The following is a 20,077-nucleotide window of genomic DNA, read 5'->3' as shown; positions in this document are numbered from 1 at the left end:
GGAGGATTTTTTTTAATTCAGGGAAGTGCCTAGAGCTGACGAATTAGTGTTGGGGGTGTAGTCCGGCTGGTGGACTGCTCTCTTCTTGACCTTAATCATTCTTGTATGACTTAATTTACTTTGGGACAACCATACTAATGAAAAAAATTATTTTTGTTTCAGAGAGGAAGCGGGGAAGGCAAACCTACACTCGATACCAAACACTAGAGCTGGAGAAGGAGTTCCACTTCAATAGATATCTTACCAGGCGGCGACGTATCGAGATCGCGCACGCCCTTTGCCTGACGGAGCGACAGATAAAAATCTGGTTCCAAAACAGACGGATGAAGTGGAAGAAGGAGAACAAAACGAAGGGTGAACCTGGCTCTGGTGACGGTGACACAGACATTTCGCCACAGACGTCACCCCAAGGTTGAGAGCCTGAGGTGGGAGCTCTTCCAAAAGAGGTCTCGTCTCTCAGGGTTCTACCTTGTTTCCAGCACTACCTCCTCCCCCGATGACCTCCAAATGACCCCCACAGCAATGACGCTTATCTTGTCGTGTTAATCAAGTTGCTCGTACCAAAAAGAAGACGATGAGGCGGAAAAGGAAGCAGAGGAAGAGACCGATTGCCGGACCAGAGGAGAACTAAGAACCTCGCAGTCAGGAAGAGGTTTCGAAAGGAAATAAAAGAAAGGGAAACCAGTCAGAAGAGAAGAGTTACGGGAATGCGCAATTCTACTGATAAACGGTGTTTAAAAAGCTGGATCGCATGCTAATCAGAACCGCGTTAACCTCTATTACGTTTAATCGAATGTAATTTACTAAAGCCTATATATAGGGAGAGAAAGAGATACGAAAATATACGTAACTTTATGTGACAGATGGGACGAATGAGCGGGAGAGCCTCCTGAGTGAAACGGATGGATGGGTATCGCGCGAATGTCCCGAGCGAAAGATAGCGTATGAGACCTGATAGAAAACTTTTATTATTTATTCTCTTACGTCGTACATACGTAGAGCGTATTTAGCGTTTTTTAGTGTAGATACCGATTATCCATTATGTCTCTAGTAGCGGTAGGTAGATGGTTTAGTATCTTAGAGATCGTTTAGATAGTCCTCTACCACCGCGGTGGCTCGGCAAGGGTGTAAGATTCCCGACGTGCCAAGTCTGATCCGATAATGTTTCTCACGCGGAAGAGGAGTGGGTCGCGGCGAATTCGATCGGAAAATTAATGAAAAATCGGAACTTGAATCAGGCAGAAAAATTAGGGAAAATTAAAAATTAAGAGGAAGGCAGCAATTCAGATTATTCGCGAGAAAGGAAAACACCCGCTTTGTGTCTTCGTGAAAAATGAGATCTGCTCGTTGATACTTATACCCAGTGATACGGTGATACGTGTAATCCATAGTAGAGTCTGTAATCGGCCGCGAACGAGGGGTGAATGATTGAGTGAAAGGACGAATGCTTAGGAAGGCAGGAAGTCAAAAATAGGAAAGGAAGAAGATTAGGAATGAGAAAAAATTACAAGGGAAAGTGCGCGACTTCAGTGCCCTCCAGCGGAGCAGAGAGGAACATCAACTGGGCATTTCTTCCTCAGTGTCATCTCAAGGTCAGTCCTATAAGAATTACTGGTATCTAGTGTGTAGATGTACGCTTGCACGCCAATACCTTTACTTTCTTATGGAAACTTTCGCACACATTTTTATTTACGTATTTTTTCTTAAAGAGATTTATTTATGCAGTGGCCCCCCTTTGTGAGAAACCCCGCCAATGAAGTGTACAATAAAGCCTAGAATTGAGCTATTTTAATCATTTTTCTTTTTGCATAATATTGTAAATACTTGAATCATTTTATTTATCAAAAAATGCGTAAATAAAATGACACGCAAATGGTTATAAAAAATATTATCAATTGAAACAGTACTGTCCAGGAGTAGGAAACCTAAAAAAACTAGCAACTAAAAAGATGTACTCACTTTCTGTAGTATATCTGTGGAACAAAATAAAATAATGTTTAAAAAAGTGTTCGAAAGTTTGTAATTGATGTGGAATTTGATAAACTTTTCAATGCTATTTAAGAATTTGTTCCATCTTATTTTGTTTTCGAGATATCCTGCGAGAAGTGAGTGCATATTTTTTTGGGCGTCCTCATAATCCTCGACGGTACAGTTTATTTATTGTTGATAGTACTTTTTAAAATTGTTTTAAGAAAGAATGCCCATATTTGGATCGAGACTATTGAACCGGGCGTTAATATACCTAACCAATGAAAGTTTATATTGAAGGGCGATCTTATCTAGCTAATCCTTAGCAAACCGAATTCCGCCTTCGGGTGGTTTCGCAACAAATGATCTCTGATCAGTGAGTCCGTAGTGATTATTTTCGACGAAATAACGTAAAAATACGTATAAATACGTAGGTATACTCATGCCCGCCGCGATTCTCCATTTGTAAATATATATACAGATTACTATATACGTAAAGGGAGACTATCGAGATCTCAAGGTCGAGATGGGGCGCGATCGATTATTTATCGAAAATTCACCCCTGCTCCGCAAACGCGAGGCCAAGTTACCAGTCACGTGGTGTGGATTTCGAAACACTCGGCAGTTTGTCTTCAATTTAAAGTTGTTTTCTTGTCTAAAGGAGTTTTTCAATTTGGTATCATGAATGCTAACATGCATTCAATGCTAAGATTTCTACCCTCTTAGTAGAAGAAATAGAAAAATTGAAGCAACTTTGAATTTGATTTGTTATTAGAAGTTTTGAGTTTGTGAGTAAATTTAACTGTCTTTTATCAATGTTCTGAGCTTGATAATATTGCGCTGAGGTGGCTTTCGCATAATTGTTGAGCAGCAGATCAAAGCTGGTTTGTTAAAGCTTGTCGCCTTTAATTAGAACATTCTGTTCTGTGATGTCTTAAAAGCGGCAGCAGTAAAAGCCAGTGGACTAGTGAATAAGACAAGAAATTAGGCAAACTATATTCATCCGCTAAAAAGGACATTTTGAAGGAAATTAATTTCCTAATTGAATATTTGCCAATAGTATGAGATTTATCACAATTTTTTAAAGAATAATTACTATTTGATTCTCTGAGTGAATTCAAAACATCTAGTCCATGATAATCAAAGTGCCGAGTGTTTCTAGAGTGAGTGCAAAATGGATAATTGTTTGCCCTATGAGCAATTGATCAATCGATCGAATCGATCGAAAAGTGATTGATCAATCGATCGCAGAAGGGATTATCGAATCTTGGTGACCGAGACCGCGCCGCGGCGAATTCTGTGCTGTGTTGTAAAATTAGTTATCGACACTTAGTTTTTATGATACACACGACAACAATATATACGTAATTGAGATATTATATTATTATAAATATAGACAAGGATATTATATTTAATGAAAATTTTTCCAAGCGTCGCATAAAGCCGAAAATTGGGGTTTTGGCTTGCCCCACCCCGTTCACCCAGATTACAAAAATGATGTAATATTTACTATATGAGAGGGCACGGATCTGGTCAAATTCAATTTAAAAAAAAAATAATGAAAACTGCAATACTTTTTTGTCCCTTCACTTTTTCAAACAACTTCCTTAAAAAAATTACAAACATTACAAAAAAAGAGTTATTTAGAATTAAATTCTTGTAACTTAGACTATAAGTCTTAAAGAAAATTTTTATTTTATTTACATTTTGTTACAGAGACTTTATTAAAAGTTTAATTATTTTTATTTTTTTTTCAGTAGCGCTGATCTACACTCAGACATCTAGTATTTAATAAATAATTTCCAAGTTAATTTATTATTTATTAAATACCCTCACCGATTTGTTCAGATCAGCGCCACTGGTTTTCATAATAATAGTACATTTATTTTAGCAAAAGTTGTTTAATTGAAAATCGAAGCGAAATAAGATATTTTTAATCGGGTCCACCCCTATCCGTTGCCCTTGATACCGATGTACGTAATGCGTGGTCCAGCTCGCGTGTCGATTGAGAACGACCAGCCTTTCTTTCCCGAGAGATTTATTTATGTAATTTTCAGCTTTGAAGCGCAACGAACTGTAAACCCCCCCGGTCATCGCTCGTTGCAACGCCGCACGTCGATTGCAATTCGAAAAGCCCGCCGCGCCCGTTTCTGATCGACCAATGTTTTTTCATCCTGTTACTTCAATTTTCATCAATGTCCGTTAAAATTTCCAACTTTTTTCAATCCTTAAGGTTCTATCTCGGGGCATTCGTACAGAAAGGTTCTATCTCGAGGCGTTCATACAGAAAGGTTCCATCTCGAGGTATGCATACAGAAAGGTTTTATCTTTTTTATTTTTGTTTTTTTCTGGCATAGAGAAAGGCTTTAGCGCCATCTCTGAGATAGAAGCTTTCTCTAAGAAGCTCTGGGATAGAACCTTACTGTATGAACTCACTGAGATAGAACCTTTCTGTATGAAGGTCCCGAAATAGAACTTTATAAAGTGGAAAATTTTGCAATTCAAGAACATATATAAAAATGCACCTTGACATTCGTTTCGTATTCTAATTATGCATTGATCAGTCATCTAATCTAAATGGGTCACTTAATAACGGCATATTGAAGTGCAGGGTGCGGCTCGCGAGACAAAAAGTAGATTTATCACCTTTCGAGTGACTATTGTTGCGCCACCTTTATACATTTTACGATCTCTCAAAGTGACACTCCTGAAGACACTAATCGATAAGGAAAGACTTCTGTTTTTATATAAATTTGATATTGATATAAATTCCTGAAAGGATTTAGTCTCGATTTAATATAAAGAAATAATTTATGTTCCTCTTTCTCAAAATTGTAATTCACTCTTTTAACATAATCACTTATTTGATCGTAGAATGTAATTTTTGTACAAATGAGAAACACGTGCTAGTGCAATCTTTTCAATTTGCAATGATATTGCAAATAAAAAAAGTAGTTTATAAAACGTATTTATAATAATTGTATCGATTCGCGTAAAAATTGAGGCGGGCTTCGCGAATCGTTACAAAGAGCGATCGCCGCGACAACCGATGTACGTAAAAATTTTGTATCCACTGGATATTAAATTAAAATATACTTACCTAGGTATTTATAAAGCGGGAAGATGTGTGTAGGTTTAACCATAGAGGTATAAATGAAAATTATATATTTTATCTCTATTCGTATGCAACCGCGCATAAGAGTTATGCGTAGAAAAATGGGGAAAACGATTAGGAAGTGGATGTATGTAGAGTTTTAAAAGAAAAGAAGAAAATTGCGTACGAGGTGTGTCATTAAGATAGCCCTATTTCTAAGCTTAACGTCTAAATCTTAAATGAGAGTAAGAAATTTAGGATTTAAGGAAAGTGGCGTGCAGTTGTAGCGGGCGGGGGCGATGGTCTCATTTTTTTTTTTTATTAAAAATAAATCTGTACAGTTATGAATCAACAGTCGTGCTTAAAGAGAGGAGGACAATAATTTCAAAACAGTCGAAAAAGGTTTCTCTTTTCAGTTTATCAACTTTGGTACTTTCGAAAAATTTAATTTATACGAAAACCAAAGATTTTTTAGTATTTAAAATATTGGAGAAACTCTTTCGAGACTTGAGTGAAATTATTTTGGTCGAATTTGCGGAGATGTACATAATTTAATACTTCTAAAGGCCCGCAAATGCCAAACGATGCCCAGTGAAAAAAAAATAAGTGCACAAACTGTAAATTTTATCGGTCCTTAATATTATTTAGTTATGTAGTATTTATTAATATGTTATGCGTCAAGAAAAGGGATTTTTTGTTTTTACTGAATGTCTAATAAATATTTTTCACAACGCAAAACTTGCAGGCATTTTTTCGATACTTTGATTCTATTTCCTTCCTTATTGTTTCACGCGATCAAGTGGCAATTTATGATTTGCGGTTCAGTTAAATTTAATGAAACTTTAAAAGTAAATAAAAATAATAAAAAATTGATAAACAAAGCCACGTCCTCGCTCGCGAAAACGCCGAAGAGTTCCTGGTCCTCCTGTTTCGACAGGTTTCGACATTAGTCGTGTATACATAGGTCCGATATCTATCTAATTACCTAATTATACGTAATGGGATTATCTCCCATCTTCACTTCGCTCCATACTATTAAATTTATTTTCCATCACTTTTTTTTGACACACACACATATAAATATACACACTCTGCAAATCTTCTTTTCGTAATGTAAAAAAGTAGCAACCACCAATCACTCCTTCCAACGATCATACCACATCAATTTCAGTTTTTGTCAAAGGATCCCGCGCCAAATGTATAAGTTTTTCTCATAATTCCTCATTAAAATTTTTTCAAATTTCGAACATGTAGATTAATAATTCGAAAGAAAATTACCAGAAAAATGGAATTGACAGATATGCAAATTTTTTATCTAATTTTCTGTATTCTGGATGGTTGAAAGTTTTCCACTTCCCCTGGACATTAAAGCAAGGAAATCGACAATTCTTCAAAATTAAAACTACATGAAATTTTTGTATTTAATTTTTGGGGATAGAAATCACTTCAAAATAAGCTTGGGAAACAGATCTTCTGTCAAAAAAGTCGTTAAATTTATTTTAAGAGTTTAATTAAAACCCTGATAGTTTAATTGAACAATCTGTTGAAATTTTGCTTGGAAGGAAATGTAGTTTTTGAACATTATAACAGTTCAATAATAGAAGAACTTTTATATTAAACCACTAGTAAACATTTTAGGTTTGTCAAACCGGAAAATGACAGTGAATTAATTTTTTTACCTGGAATTTGGAAAATTTTAGAAAAAAAAATCTGTGCAACTTTGATTTCAACCGTTGTTTGAATAATTAGTTGAATTTTTAATTTTTTCAATCATGATATCATTCAGTTTAGAATACCTAACACAAAAATCCTTCACTTTCAATATTTTCCATTTTAGATTTCAAATTTTTAAGCCTACATTTTAATTTAAGAATTTTATAATTCAGTTTAGATTTAGACAATTAAAAATTAGAAGCGTTTAAAGTCGAAGATTTTTTTGAAAAACATTTTTAGTTGATCAACTGTAAATATAACTTAATTAATGATTTAAAAAAAATAGATTTGTACTTTAAGATTAAACTGTTTAGATAAAATGAATAATAGAATAAATAAATAATTAGTTGAAAAAATGCAATAGGTCGATTAAAACTTTATAAACTATTTTTAATTTAAAAATAACTTCAAAGTAATATATTCATAATTAAAGGCTTTGATTAAATTTAAAATATTATTTCAGTCTGAAATATTCCATTTTTAAACCATTCAATTTTAAGTGTTCTAATTACGAAAAAGAACAATTACTTAATATTTAGAAATATCTGACTGTTCACTCAAAATCAGTAATTTTACATTTCATACTCAAAATTAAAAGAAAATAAACTTTAAACGTTACAGATTTAATTGCCCTATTTAAAAAAATTCAATTTGTAATTTAAGTTATTTGATTTTTATGTCTAAATAACAATTAAACACCTATTGTTCTTAGACAAAATTCGAATAAGTTGAAAAGATATTCAGAAGTTTTGAAATATTCAAAATTAATTTCAAATTTGACCAAATATAGATTTTGGCAGATTTTAACCAAAAAATTTAGAATATTTTAAAAAAATTTAAGTCTTCAGACGAATAAAAACATTTCCTAAGTAATTTGAAAATCATCTTTTATTCTGAAAAATTAATTTTAAGAGAACATTTAAAATGATTTAGAAATATTTTCAAAATTATCAAAAATAAATGTGGTAGATTTTAAAGATTTTTTTTTTATTTTGCAAGATTGACAAACAATTATTAGGAAAAATTTTAGGAAAAGTAAAATCATTTTAAAAGATGTTCAGAAGATCAGAACATTTTTTTAAAAATAATTTGCAATTTGAAAAAAATGTAAAACAGCATGTAAATGGATCAAAATTTTGAAATAAAATTTTGAAGCATTTTCAGAATTTTTAAACTATTTAAAATTAAATAATTTAATTTATAATTTGACAAGTCTTCAGTTAAAACAAAAAAATGTAATCGTTCAATTTTTAATTTTTCAAGCTTAAGATTGCTTCAAATGATCTAGTTAAAAAAATTTAATATTAGTTAATATTATTTTTGGAACTGAATCTGAATCTTTGAACTCTATAATTTACAAAAGTTAAAAAATTGAATTTAATAGCTTAACTGCCTTTAATTTGAAAATTTTCAGTTAAAAAGTGTTAGGAACTTTCATTTTATACGTGTAAATTATTGAAAGGCTTCAGAAGAATAAAAAACATTTCCTACTAAATTTGAAAATGATTTTTCATTCTGAAAAGTTAATTTTAAGAGAATATTTAAAAAGATTTAGAAATTTATCAAAAAGTTTCTAAAATAATTTAAATTTTCATAAAATGTGAAATAACATGCACATTTTTAAAGATTTTGGAATAAAATTTTGGAGCATATCTTATGGATTTTTAAACTATTTGAAACAAAAAAAATTAAGTTCTTAATTTGAGAAGTTTTCAGTTTATAAAAAAATGTGGTCGTTCAATTTTTAATGTTTCTAGAATAAAATTACTTTAAATGATGTAATTTTGAAAGTTTTTAATATTAATTAATACTATTTTTGCAACTGAATCTTTGAACTCTATAATTTACAAAAATAAAATTTTTTTAAATTGTCAGCTTAACTGCATTTAAATTGAGATTTTTCAGTTGATAAGTTTTAATAGCTTCCATTTTATACATTTAAATTATTGAACATTTGAATGCAACATTTTTGAATTAAAAAACTTTGGAACTTCAGATTTAATATTTTAAAACTCAAAAGTTCCACTTTGAAAGCTTTCATTTACAGCTCAGTTTTTATTACTTCAAATGGAAAAAATGTTGGCTTTCTAGTTGAATTTATTAAATTTCATTGACCCTGAAAAATGTGTTCAAACCTGGCATTTTTTTATTTATTAAAACGGCCTTTGTGACAATTTTCTTGCGAATCATTGATCTGCAGTTTCGAGATTACTAGAAAACATTATAATTAAATAAATTCTGAAAAAATATCTACATTTAGTGTGGAGTCCTTTACTTAATCCAAAAATATTTGAACAATTAAAAAAATATTTTCCTTTTATTTGTGTTATCAACTTTTATGTGGTATAATTGTGGGAGATTCAAACCGTGAAGACTGATGAACCCGAACATTCGTAGCACCGAGCAGGACGAAAGACCAATAGAAGGTGGAAAGCTAAAGGTAATTTCTGGAGAAAATAAATAAAAAAATGTATAATTTATTTTCTACAGAAAGTCGGTGTAGCTATTTTGTATATTGGAATTAGAGCCTTATTTTATAGTTCTTCTCTTTAACTTTCCACTCTTCTTTGTGTCCCCTTTATAGGACTCGCAATTTGTAATTCGAAAGGTAGCCGGTTCTTTTTATCGGCAGGGCATCGCGAATGGCGACGTCTGATGTCGCGGCTTCGAATCGCGAACCGCGAACTCTGTATACGATACCGCGTAGGTAAAGTAGGTACCTGTTTACTAGACTAAAACTTTACAAAGTAACGCTAGCAGAAGTCTAGAACTTATAATATTTATTACCGATGTACTGTAAACGATATTCTGTCAAGCATAACTGTTAAAACCCGATTTAGAGTAAGAGATGACAATATTACGAGAGCCGCGATGTCTGTCACCAACATCCTTACAAAAAAAAAAAAAAAAAAAAAAAAGTACATTCACAATCTTTTTCTTTTTGAGGATAAAGAAAGCGTTGCCCTGCCGAAAGCAAACACAAATGCGAAAGCGAACACACCAGAGAAAAAAAAGATCAGTTAAAAAAAAGTCGAAGTGAGGCAGAAACCGAAGGAACTAAATAAATTAAGATACACCGAGAACGTGAATTGCACTACTTACCGAAGGTTTATTAAGAAATGAAAGAAGAGGTATAAATAAATGAAGCTATATATATAAATAAACAAAAAAGTATATATAAATATATAAATACGAATATTATTACACTAAACGTACATAATTATTTTGTAGTGTACCGCAGTATGTAAACTAAGTGTACACATAAAATTAAAGCATGATGATTAAGATGGTCACGACGCTAAACGAACGATTATTGTATTATGAGTGCGACGGCGATGGAATATTACGATAATAGTATTACCTGCTATTACGTCGACGAGTCTAAACCATATTGTATTATATATAAGAGTCTGTCCATATTAATAATAATGATTATTAATTATAATAACTGTGTTTGAAAACGAGAAATAAAATGTGGTTGAATATGAAATATCGTCTTTTAAAGATCAATTTTGCATTTTTATCGTTACTTTATTTTTTCTTTAAAGAGAAAAGGCGGTTTTAGGGGTTGACCACTCGTAATTCTTATTTAATAGAAATTTATTATTATTATTATTATTATTAGGATCTTGTTTATTATTACATTATATTATTATATTAAAATATTAATTTTAATGCATTTAAGGGATTTAATTGCATTTATTGCATTATTGCATTCAAAATGAGTTCAAAGTAAATACACTTTATTGAATTCAAAACAAAATAGTTGCTCGGACTTCAAAATTAATTAATTTTACTGAAGTTCAAATAGATTTACTTCACTCTAGTCAACATTAATTTATTGCTTTAAATTAAAAATTTAAATTAAATATAAACTTAATTAATTTAACTGAATTAAAAGTGAATTGTATCAAAATACTTTGAAAAGAGTTTCAGTTCAATCATACATAAGCCTCATTTAAAATTAAATTTAATTAAATTTAAATTTAAATCTAAGTTCGTGCTGATTCATTTAATTATTGGATTTTCAAGTGAATTTAAAATAAATCATTTTCAGTAAATTTAAGTATTTTGAAAATAATTTCATGTTAATAATAAATTAATCAGAGTGAATTTAAGAATTTCAGAAAGACAGAGGACAATTCATTTAAAGTTATAATTCTGGGTGACCAAATTTCACTGAATTCAATTGATAAAAAAAAAAAAATTAATCAGGGTAAATTTAAGAAACGAAATAACATTGTTAATGATTTCATATTGAATAAAAAACATCGTTTTTGAAGAAAAAATTTGTAAATTAAAAAAAAATTATTCAAAAAATATTTATTCGATTTGAATTTTTGTTACAATCGCTTCTTGCCAATTTTTGAAAAATGTTTTAATTTTAACCAAGGGTTTATTTTTTAAGAATATTTAAGGTTTATTTATTTATGTTTTTTTGTCAACTCTACAATTTCTATTTTAAAGTAAATTTTTCTATGGCTGAAAGTGTTAAAATAATTTGTTTAAAAAAACAATTTTTTAAACACAAAATTATACTTAATAATTATTTACTTATTTCAAAATTTCGAACAGTAGAATTTAAAGAAATGTTTTCTCCAAAAAAATAAGCCGCGATTTTTAAAAATACAATGATTTTTAAGAATTTGGTAAGAAAGTGACAGTAAGATAAAATTTAAGTACAAAATTTTGGTTAAAATATTCATTTTTCGAATGTCTTAAAATTTTTTTCGGGAAAAAAATGTTTTTTCTTTTATAAAACGTGACTGATAATATCTTATTTCATAAATTCATAGAAAAATTTTTCCCCGAAACCTGATTTTTAAATTTTTTAATAGAATGCAAGTGAATTCGAATGAAATAATATAAAATTAAAATTTAGGTTAACCCAAATAAAGGAAATTAAAATGATTATATAAAACAAAATAATATTGCTTATGGTTCTATTTTAAATACATAAATAAGAATATTTTAAAGACAAAAAAATTATGTTATTAATGTTTTTTGTGATTGATTTTTTCTGACAATCGCTTCTTACTAATTTAAAAAAAATAATTTACTTTTAGCAAATAATATTTTTTGTTTCAAAAATTTCTCTGGAAACTCTAAGATTTCTAATTTTTAAAGTAAATATTTCTATGGCTAAAAGTGTTAACTGAACCTTTTTTTTTAACAAATAAATATATTTAATAATTACTTATATTTAAAAAATTTCAAACAGTAGAATTGTAGGAAAATTTTCCACGATGAGATAAACCACGATCTATTAAAATTCAACAATTACTAAGCACAAAAAATATTGTTAAAATATTTATTTTTCGTAAGTTTCAAACTTTTTTCAGAAAAAAATGTGTTTTTCTTTCATAAAACATGACTGACAGTATAATTTATTCAAATCAAAGAAAACTTTCTTCCAGAGATTTTTAGATTTTTGAATATGAATTCAAAAGTGAATTAAAATTAGTTAACATCAGAGTAAAATTTAGGTAAACCAATTTGTAGGAAATTAAAATATTACACCTTATATATTGGAGTGGGGGGATTTCGGCAATTCACTATTTTAGAGAATTTTAAAAGTTGGCAATATAGGTACTAATTTCTGGAATATATTGCGGCAATTTACTATTTGCAGGAAATTTTGATTTCGAGAATAAACATTTTCAGTAGTTTAATTTTCTATTGGAAATTTTTGCTTTGCGGAAAATTTCTGATTCGGTAATTATTTTTTTCGGTATTTTTCCACAGTCCCAACTTTTTTACATTGTAACTGGAATTAAGAAATTTCTAACTTAATTTTTCTAAATTCATCTTAATTTTCCTTAATTGAAAATCATAAAACATTCGAAACTTTTTTGTGTGAATAAAACTGAAATATCTTAAAGTAAATGTATTGCAAATAAAAAACATTTGAAGATAATTTAGAACAAAATTATTAATTAGAAGACAATTTAAGGTAAATCGAACAAAAATAAAGTACAATAAGTTTAACTAAGATACATGAAGATTAATTGAATAAAAACTTAAATTCTTTAAATGCTAATTAATTTATTGTTACTTCAATCAAATCAAATGTAAATTCCAAAATTCTGTTTGTATTATTTTAACTCAAGTTAGAAGAGTCCCAATAAATTCAAATTGATTTCGACTGAATCCAGTTAAATTCAAAAAGTAGCATAATCCTGAAATCTAGAGTGGTTAACCCCTCTTATTATTATTTTTTATAATAATTTAAAATAAAACTTAAATTACACCTTTAAATTAATTTAAAAAAAAAATTATCACCAGGTAGAAATTTTTAGAAACGTCTATTCGAATAGTTCTGTAAGTTGCTCGAGTGGTTTGGAATGAAGAAAATCGGACAGTGGCGAATCTGTGAAAATCGTCAGGTGGTGCGCCCCTGGGGGTCCATCCGAAAGCAGCCGGCTCTTGGAGTTTGCATTCATACGTATTGTGGCGGAAGGAACCATCGTATAATCCAAGATGGCCTCCACCTCGGAGAGGATTATTATTGGCTAATACGAGGCGAGAGGCTCCGCCTTGGCTCAGGGCTTGTGACGGGATGATTTATTGGCTTTTCTGTCTGTTCGCCCCTACAGCAGAGAACATGCCGTGCCTACTATAGGTAGGTATGTCTCGCTTGTGAAAGCCTTTGATGATCCTCAAAACTCCAAGCTCCTTTCAGATTATCAAAAAACACTCAAAGCCTTCTTCCAGACCAGAAATCCGCTTTTGAATCAAATTATGTTGTTCCTTGTCACTGAATACGAATAGTTCTACTGCAAAAAATGGTTGAGTCAACTAATAAAGTAGTAGGGCCAACTACTACAGTTTGTGATATATGCTGCTGTCACGTGGGCTACTAATTTTATTTCTGAGAATGTTCCTCACTTCTTTTCTTCCTGTCAAAACAACTTCAGCTGGAAAATAACTACTTTTGGATAGTTTTACCTCACTATTTCAAAGAAGAGCCTTAAAATTAAGGCTCTACCCCCTTAAATTAACATTATGAAATTAGTAGTTCTGAGTACTTGAAATAGTAATATCCTAATTAAGAAAATTAGTATAGTGTCAATTTCTTAAAGGAAATAGGCTGGAAAGATGTTTGGTTGGTCCAACTATTTTATTAGGTGCTGGTACTAATTAAATAGTTACTGCAACTAATGGATGTTAACTAATAAAATAGAAGTACCATATATTTTACACACACAGTAAAAACTGGGGGTTCTATTAGAATTAATTTTTGGTTCCAAAGGAATTCAAAATGATACATTTCTAAAGAAACCCAAATTATGGATTTAAACCCTTCTAATAGATACTTTTTTTCATACCTGTCTTGACTCACTTCAAAGAATTTACAAGTTAATGGTGCACATTTTACTTTATAATTTAGAATAAATAATATGGCAGTGGGAAAAATTGAATAAAGAAACTATGTGGTTACAAAGAATATCAAAATATTTCGAAGAATTTTAAATATTTGAGGGTACTTTAAAATTGCTAGATTTTTCAATGGATTTCACTAATTTAAAGGTATTTTAAAGAATTCTGAAGATTTTATTGTATTCCTAAAGATTCCAAGGAATTTCAAAAAGATTTGACAGATTTCGAGGGATATGAAAAGATTTCAAAAAATTTGAAATATTTTAAGAGTCCAATATTTTCCAATCGGTTTAAATAATTTAGAGTTATTTTAAAGGATTTCAAAGATATCATGGTATTTTTAAAGATTCCAAGAAATTTTAAGAGATTTTAAAGATTTCAAGGGATATAAAAAAAATTCAAAGAATTAAAAATATTATTTGAGGGTATTTTAAAAATCCAAGATTTTTCAATCAAATTAAAGGGATTTAGAAGTATTTCAAAGATTTATGTCATTTAAAAATATTTCAAGGAATCTTAAAGAAAATAAAAAGATTAAAATATCAAAAGATTTCAAGGAGTTTAAAATAGTTACAGGTATTTTAAGATTTCAAGGAATATAAAAAAATCGAAGGATTTAAAATATTTGAGGGTATTTTGAAACTCATTTTTCAATCGATGTCAAATTAAAGGCATTTTCAAGGATTTAAAACATTTTATGGCGTTTTTTTAAATTCCGCGGAAAATTAAGGGAACATCAAAATATTTCAACAAAATTGAAATGTTTAAGGGTATTTTAAAACTCCAAGATTTTTCAATCGATTTCAAGTTAAATTCATTTTAAAGAACCCTGGAATTTTAATGGGAATACAAATATTTTAAATGATTTAAAAAAATTTCAAGAAATTTTAAATAGTTAATGGTATTTTAAGACTTCCAGGATTTTTCAATAGATTTCAATCAATTGAAGGACTTCAAAGATTTTGTGATATTTTTAAAGATTTCGAAGAATTTTAAATAGGTTTAAAAGATTTAAAGTTATACCAAAAAAATTTCAAACAATTTGAAATATTTGAGGGTATCTTAAAGCTCCAAAACATTTGTTATCGATTTCAATAAAGGACAGGGATTTTAAAGGATTTTAAAGATTTTATAGTTTTCTTAAAATTCCAACGAATTTTAAAGAAAAATCAAGGGGTATCAAAAGATTTCATAGATTTAAAAATATTTAAGGGCAGTTTAAAACTCCAAGATTTTTAAATCGATTTAAAATTACAAGGCATTTTGAAGGATTTAAAACATTTTCTGGAATTTTTAAACATTCCGAGGAATTTTAAAGAGATTTTAAATATTTTAAGGGATATAAACAAAAATTTAAAGAATTTGAAATGTTTGAGTGTATTAAAAGAATCCAAGGATTGTAATAAATTTTCATAAATTTGAGGATTTTAAAGCATTTCAAAGATTTTGTGGTATTTTGAAAGATTCCGAGGAATTTTTAAGTGATTTTAAACATTTCAATAAATACAAAAAGATTTCAAATAATTTGAAATTTTTCAGGGTAGCTTAAAACTCCAAGATTTTTCAATCGATTTCAAATTGAAGGCATTTTGAAGGATTTCAAAGATTTTATGGTATTTTTAAAGAACCTTGGAATTTTAAAGAGAATAAAGACATTTTAAATGATATCAAAAGATTTTTGGGGTAATTAAAATAGTTAAGGGTTATTTTAGGATTTCAGGATTTTTTCAATAGATTTCAATAAATTGAAGAATTTTTAAGGATGTGAAAGATTTTGTCGTATTTTTAAAGATTCCGAGGAATTTTAAACATTTTAAAGGACGTCAAAAGATTTCAAAAAATTGGAAATTATTGAGTGTTTTAAAATTCCAATATTTTTCAATCCATTTTAATCATTTGCAGACATTTTAAAAAGATTTTAAGGGAACTATGAAAAGATTTAAATAACCTGAAATATTTGCGGTTATTTTAAAACTCCAAGATTTTTAAATCGATTTCAATACTTTGAATGCATTTTAAAGGATTTCAAAGATGCTACGGGATATCAAAAGATTTTGAAGAATTTGAAATATTAAAGGGAATTTTCAAACTCCAAAGTTTTGGATATTTTACTTTATAATTCGTATTAAATAATATTGCACTGGGAAAAATGCAGTAAAGAAACTAAGAATATAGACATTAGTCATTCTTGAAAATTTGCAAGATTACGTTAATATAATATTTTTTAAAGAAGTAATGTAATTCTATCATTTAATTTAATTTGTCGTTAAGAAAATTAAGAAACTTTTGCCAATATTTATCTGGATGATTATTCATAGTATTTGTTGATTTCAAATAAGCCCGCGCTTTTTGGCACATGCGCATTTGAAAACTTCAGCACCTGCCAATAACCATATTTCGAATATCATGGAACTAAAAAGGAACCCTCAAAAAGAATTTATTTAGAGCCTAAGTTGTAAAGGATGTCTACTTTTACTTGAGCTGCAACATTACTGAACCCCCAGTTTTTTCTGTGAACTAAAAGTTTGGACCAACTAAAAATGTTTTCAGTGTATACATCATTTATCAAAAATCAATTCCCCCTTAATGAGAGCATAAGAACTTGGAGAATTCCTATTAAATAAAAAAATTGTTATCAAGAAAATGATGGATTTTATTGGTATCCCAGTGGGCACAACATTTGGCGACGTCTTTACATCGTTACGACATCTTTACGACATCCTATGTCCATCTCGTTACAGTGTCTTTACGATATCGTAAAGACATCGGCATATCATACGACATATTTACGACATCATAAAGACGACTTAACGACATCGACATTGGATGTCGTAACGTTGTCGTAAATATGTCGTAACAATGTCGTCAAATTTTGTGTCCAATGGGATAGTACTACACTGTTTCAATCTTTAATCATTTGAAATAACTCATCTGTTTATTCCATTGTTGTATCTTCTTTCAACTGTGTTGTATAATTATAGGTAATTTTAATTGATGTTTACCAAAAAATAATTGAATCAGAAAACATTGGATTTAGATTTTGTTTAATTAATTAATATTTGCGTGATTAAATGATATTTCATGAATAAGAAACAGTCGCAGGAAAAATGAAGTTTAACAATTCATAAACAAAATCTTACATCACTCCAAATTTATTTTTAAAAAAACGGATACCCTTTTCCCAAAGGATTTTTTCAGAATAAAAATTTTTCCCCTACGAGGATAATTGCTAGTCCTTTATCTTACAATGCTCATCTTGAACCACACAATCGTAATATGATACAGCAATAATTTATGCCGACTATTATAATGCGTATGCAATTCTGAGATACAACTTACTTTCCTAGATGCTCCACCCCGATTCAGCAGTCCTTGTTTTATCAGTTATGTCTATATTTGTTTACATTTTCAATCTCGAGGATCGGTTGGGAAGCCCTGGGGGTAAAAAGTTCCATCTGGGGGTAGATAGAGCAGTTGGATTTAAGATCAGATATTATGCGATGCAAGTTCGTCGTACTCAACATCTCATTATTGTCGATAATATCTTTATTAAAGAAGGAGAGAGCCGATCAAAACGAGTCTTATAACAGGTGTCTACAAGAGCTACTATCACCGGCAAAGTGGATACTTTGGATGAAGAGGTTATAGACTGAATAAAACGATCAGCCTCGAGGAGACTTGATCGAGAAAATCCAGATGGGCGTGAAATCTAACACCTAGAGAGCATTTTTATTTAAGGGTGAGTCAAGATTTTCTGAATCTAAATTTAAAAATTGAATATCAGAATTTGACTGAATTCAACGAAATTCAAAATCAATTCCACAGAATATAAAGTAGTTTGATTAGAATTCCAAGTCAATTTAACTGAATTTGACTGCAGTTTCAGAGAATTTGAAGTAGAAAACAAAGTCGAATTGACATAATTCAAAGTCTATTCATCAGAATTTTAGGTCAATTAAATAGAATTCTAAGACAATTCTACAACATTCAAAGTCAATTGAACATGATACAAGGTCACATTAACAAAAGTTAAAGTCAATCTAACATCTAATAGAATGCAAAGTCTATTGAACAAAATTCAATGTCAATTAAAAAGAATTCAACTAAATACAATGTCAGCTCAAAATAATTTAAAGACATTCCAACAGAATTTATTGAGAATGCAACTGAATTTTTGACTTTAAAGTCAGAAAGGAAAATTATTCTATAGAATTAATTTCCTCAAATCTAAGGTCAATTAAAAATAATTTATATTCAATTCCAGAAAATTGAAAGTTTATTAAAGAAAATTCAATGCCTATTCAACAGAATCTTAGGTCAATTAAATATAAGTTAAAGACAATTATACATAATTCAAAGACAATTCAATAGACTACAAAGTCTACTCAACAAAATTTAAATTCGATTTAATGGAATGCAAAATCAATTGAACAAAACTCAATGTCAATTTAAAAGAATTCAACTGAATACATTGTCAGTTCAAAATAATTTGAAGTCAATTCAACTGAATTTATCGTGAATGCAACTGAATTGTTGGCTTTAAACTCAAAAAGGAAATTCATTTCTCGAATAATTAATTTTGCTCAAATTCAAAGTGAATTGAAAATAATTGAAATTCAATTTCAGAAAATTAAAAGTCTATTAAACAAAATTCAACGTCTATTCAATATAATGCAAAGTCTATTCAACACAATTCTGATAATTCTCAAAATAATTCTAATTCAATTTAATTCTGCATAAATACAATTCTATTCAAGTCAATTTACTAGAATTACAAGAAGAATATACAATAAAAATTCAATTCAACAAAATTTAAAGACGATTCAAAGGAATTGAAAGCCATTTGAACTGAATTAAATGTAATTTCAAAATAATACAACTGAATAATTCGAAGCCAATTTATCTGAATCTATCGTAAATGCATATGAAGAAATTAATCCTACATCATTAATTGCCTTAAATTCAAACACAATTCATAATAATTTAAATTTAACATCAGAGAATTCAAAGTTTATTTCACAGGATTCAACGTTTATTCAGCATCATTTAGTCTTTTTAGCAGAATTAAAATAAAATTCAACGTAAGTTAAATTCAATTCAACAGAATAAAAATTCAATATAATTTAAAATCTGTCCAATAGAATCCTTAGTCATTTTAACAAAATTACAACAACAAAAATACAGAATACAAACTTAATTAAACAAAATTCGATGTCAATTAAAAAATGCAAATAATTCGAAGTAAATTCAACTAAATTTATTATGAATACAACTAAATTTTAAATTAAATAATTCTATCTAATTCAAAGTAAATATAATTCAAGAGAATTCAAAGTCTATTCAACAGAATTATAATTAAATTCATCATAACTCAATTTTAGTTCTGCAGATTACAAACTCAATGGAAAAAAATTTAAAGACGAACCAACAGAATACAAAATCTATTCAACAAAATTTTATTCAAAATTAAATAAATTTAATTTCGAAAAATCGATCTCAATTCAAAAGAATTATAAGCCAATTGAACTGAATACAATGTCAGTTAAAAAAACTGAATAATTCGAATACGAATTCCACCGGATTTTTGTATTAATTAATTTCCTCGAATTCAAAGAGAATTCAACAGAATTTAAATTCAATTCCACAGAATACAAAGACTATTTGATATATTTCAACGTCAATTCAACATAATTTAAAATGTATTAAACAGAATTCAAAGTATGTTCAATATAATTAAAATTCAATTCTATACCATTTGAATTCTAGTTGGCAGAACTGAAATTGAATTCGACATCATTCATAATATATTTTAAAGAATTCAAAGAAATTCGAAGGAATTAAATGTCAACTGAAAAGTATACAAATTCGATCCTATAGAATTAAAAGTCAATTGCAAATAATCGCATTTTAAAAAAATAACTT

The 20,077-nt window shown here is 29.0% G+C and overlaps 1 protein-coding gene across 2 annotated transcripts in view; it reads left to right on the top strand.

The window, feature by feature from the left end:
- Positions 1-6,899, top strand: part of LOC117181616 (homeotic protein antennapedia) — a 133,004-nt gene extending 126,105 nt beyond the window's left edge. For both annotated transcript variants that reach the window (XM_033374480.1, XM_033374481.1), the window contains exon 3: positions 163-6,899. In XM_033374480.1, coding sequence (XP_033230371.1) covers positions 163-416 — 254 coding nt within the window. In that variant the 3' untranslated portion in view covers positions 417-6,899. The remainder of the gene's footprint in view (positions 1-162) is intronic.
- The last annotated feature ends 13,178 nt before the right edge of the window (positions 6,900-20,077 follow it).

Source organism: Belonocnema kinseyi, chromosome 10 (assembly GCF_010883055.1).
Source record: "Belonocnema kinseyi isolate 2016_QV_RU_SX_M_011 chromosome 10, B_treatae_v1, whole genome shotgun sequence".
Classification (NCBI taxonomy): Eukaryota; Metazoa; Arthropoda; class Insecta; order Hymenoptera; family Cynipidae; genus Belonocnema; species Belonocnema kinseyi.
Note: the sequence above shows the minus strand (reverse complement) of the source record. Positions and strands in the feature narration are given on the sequence as shown.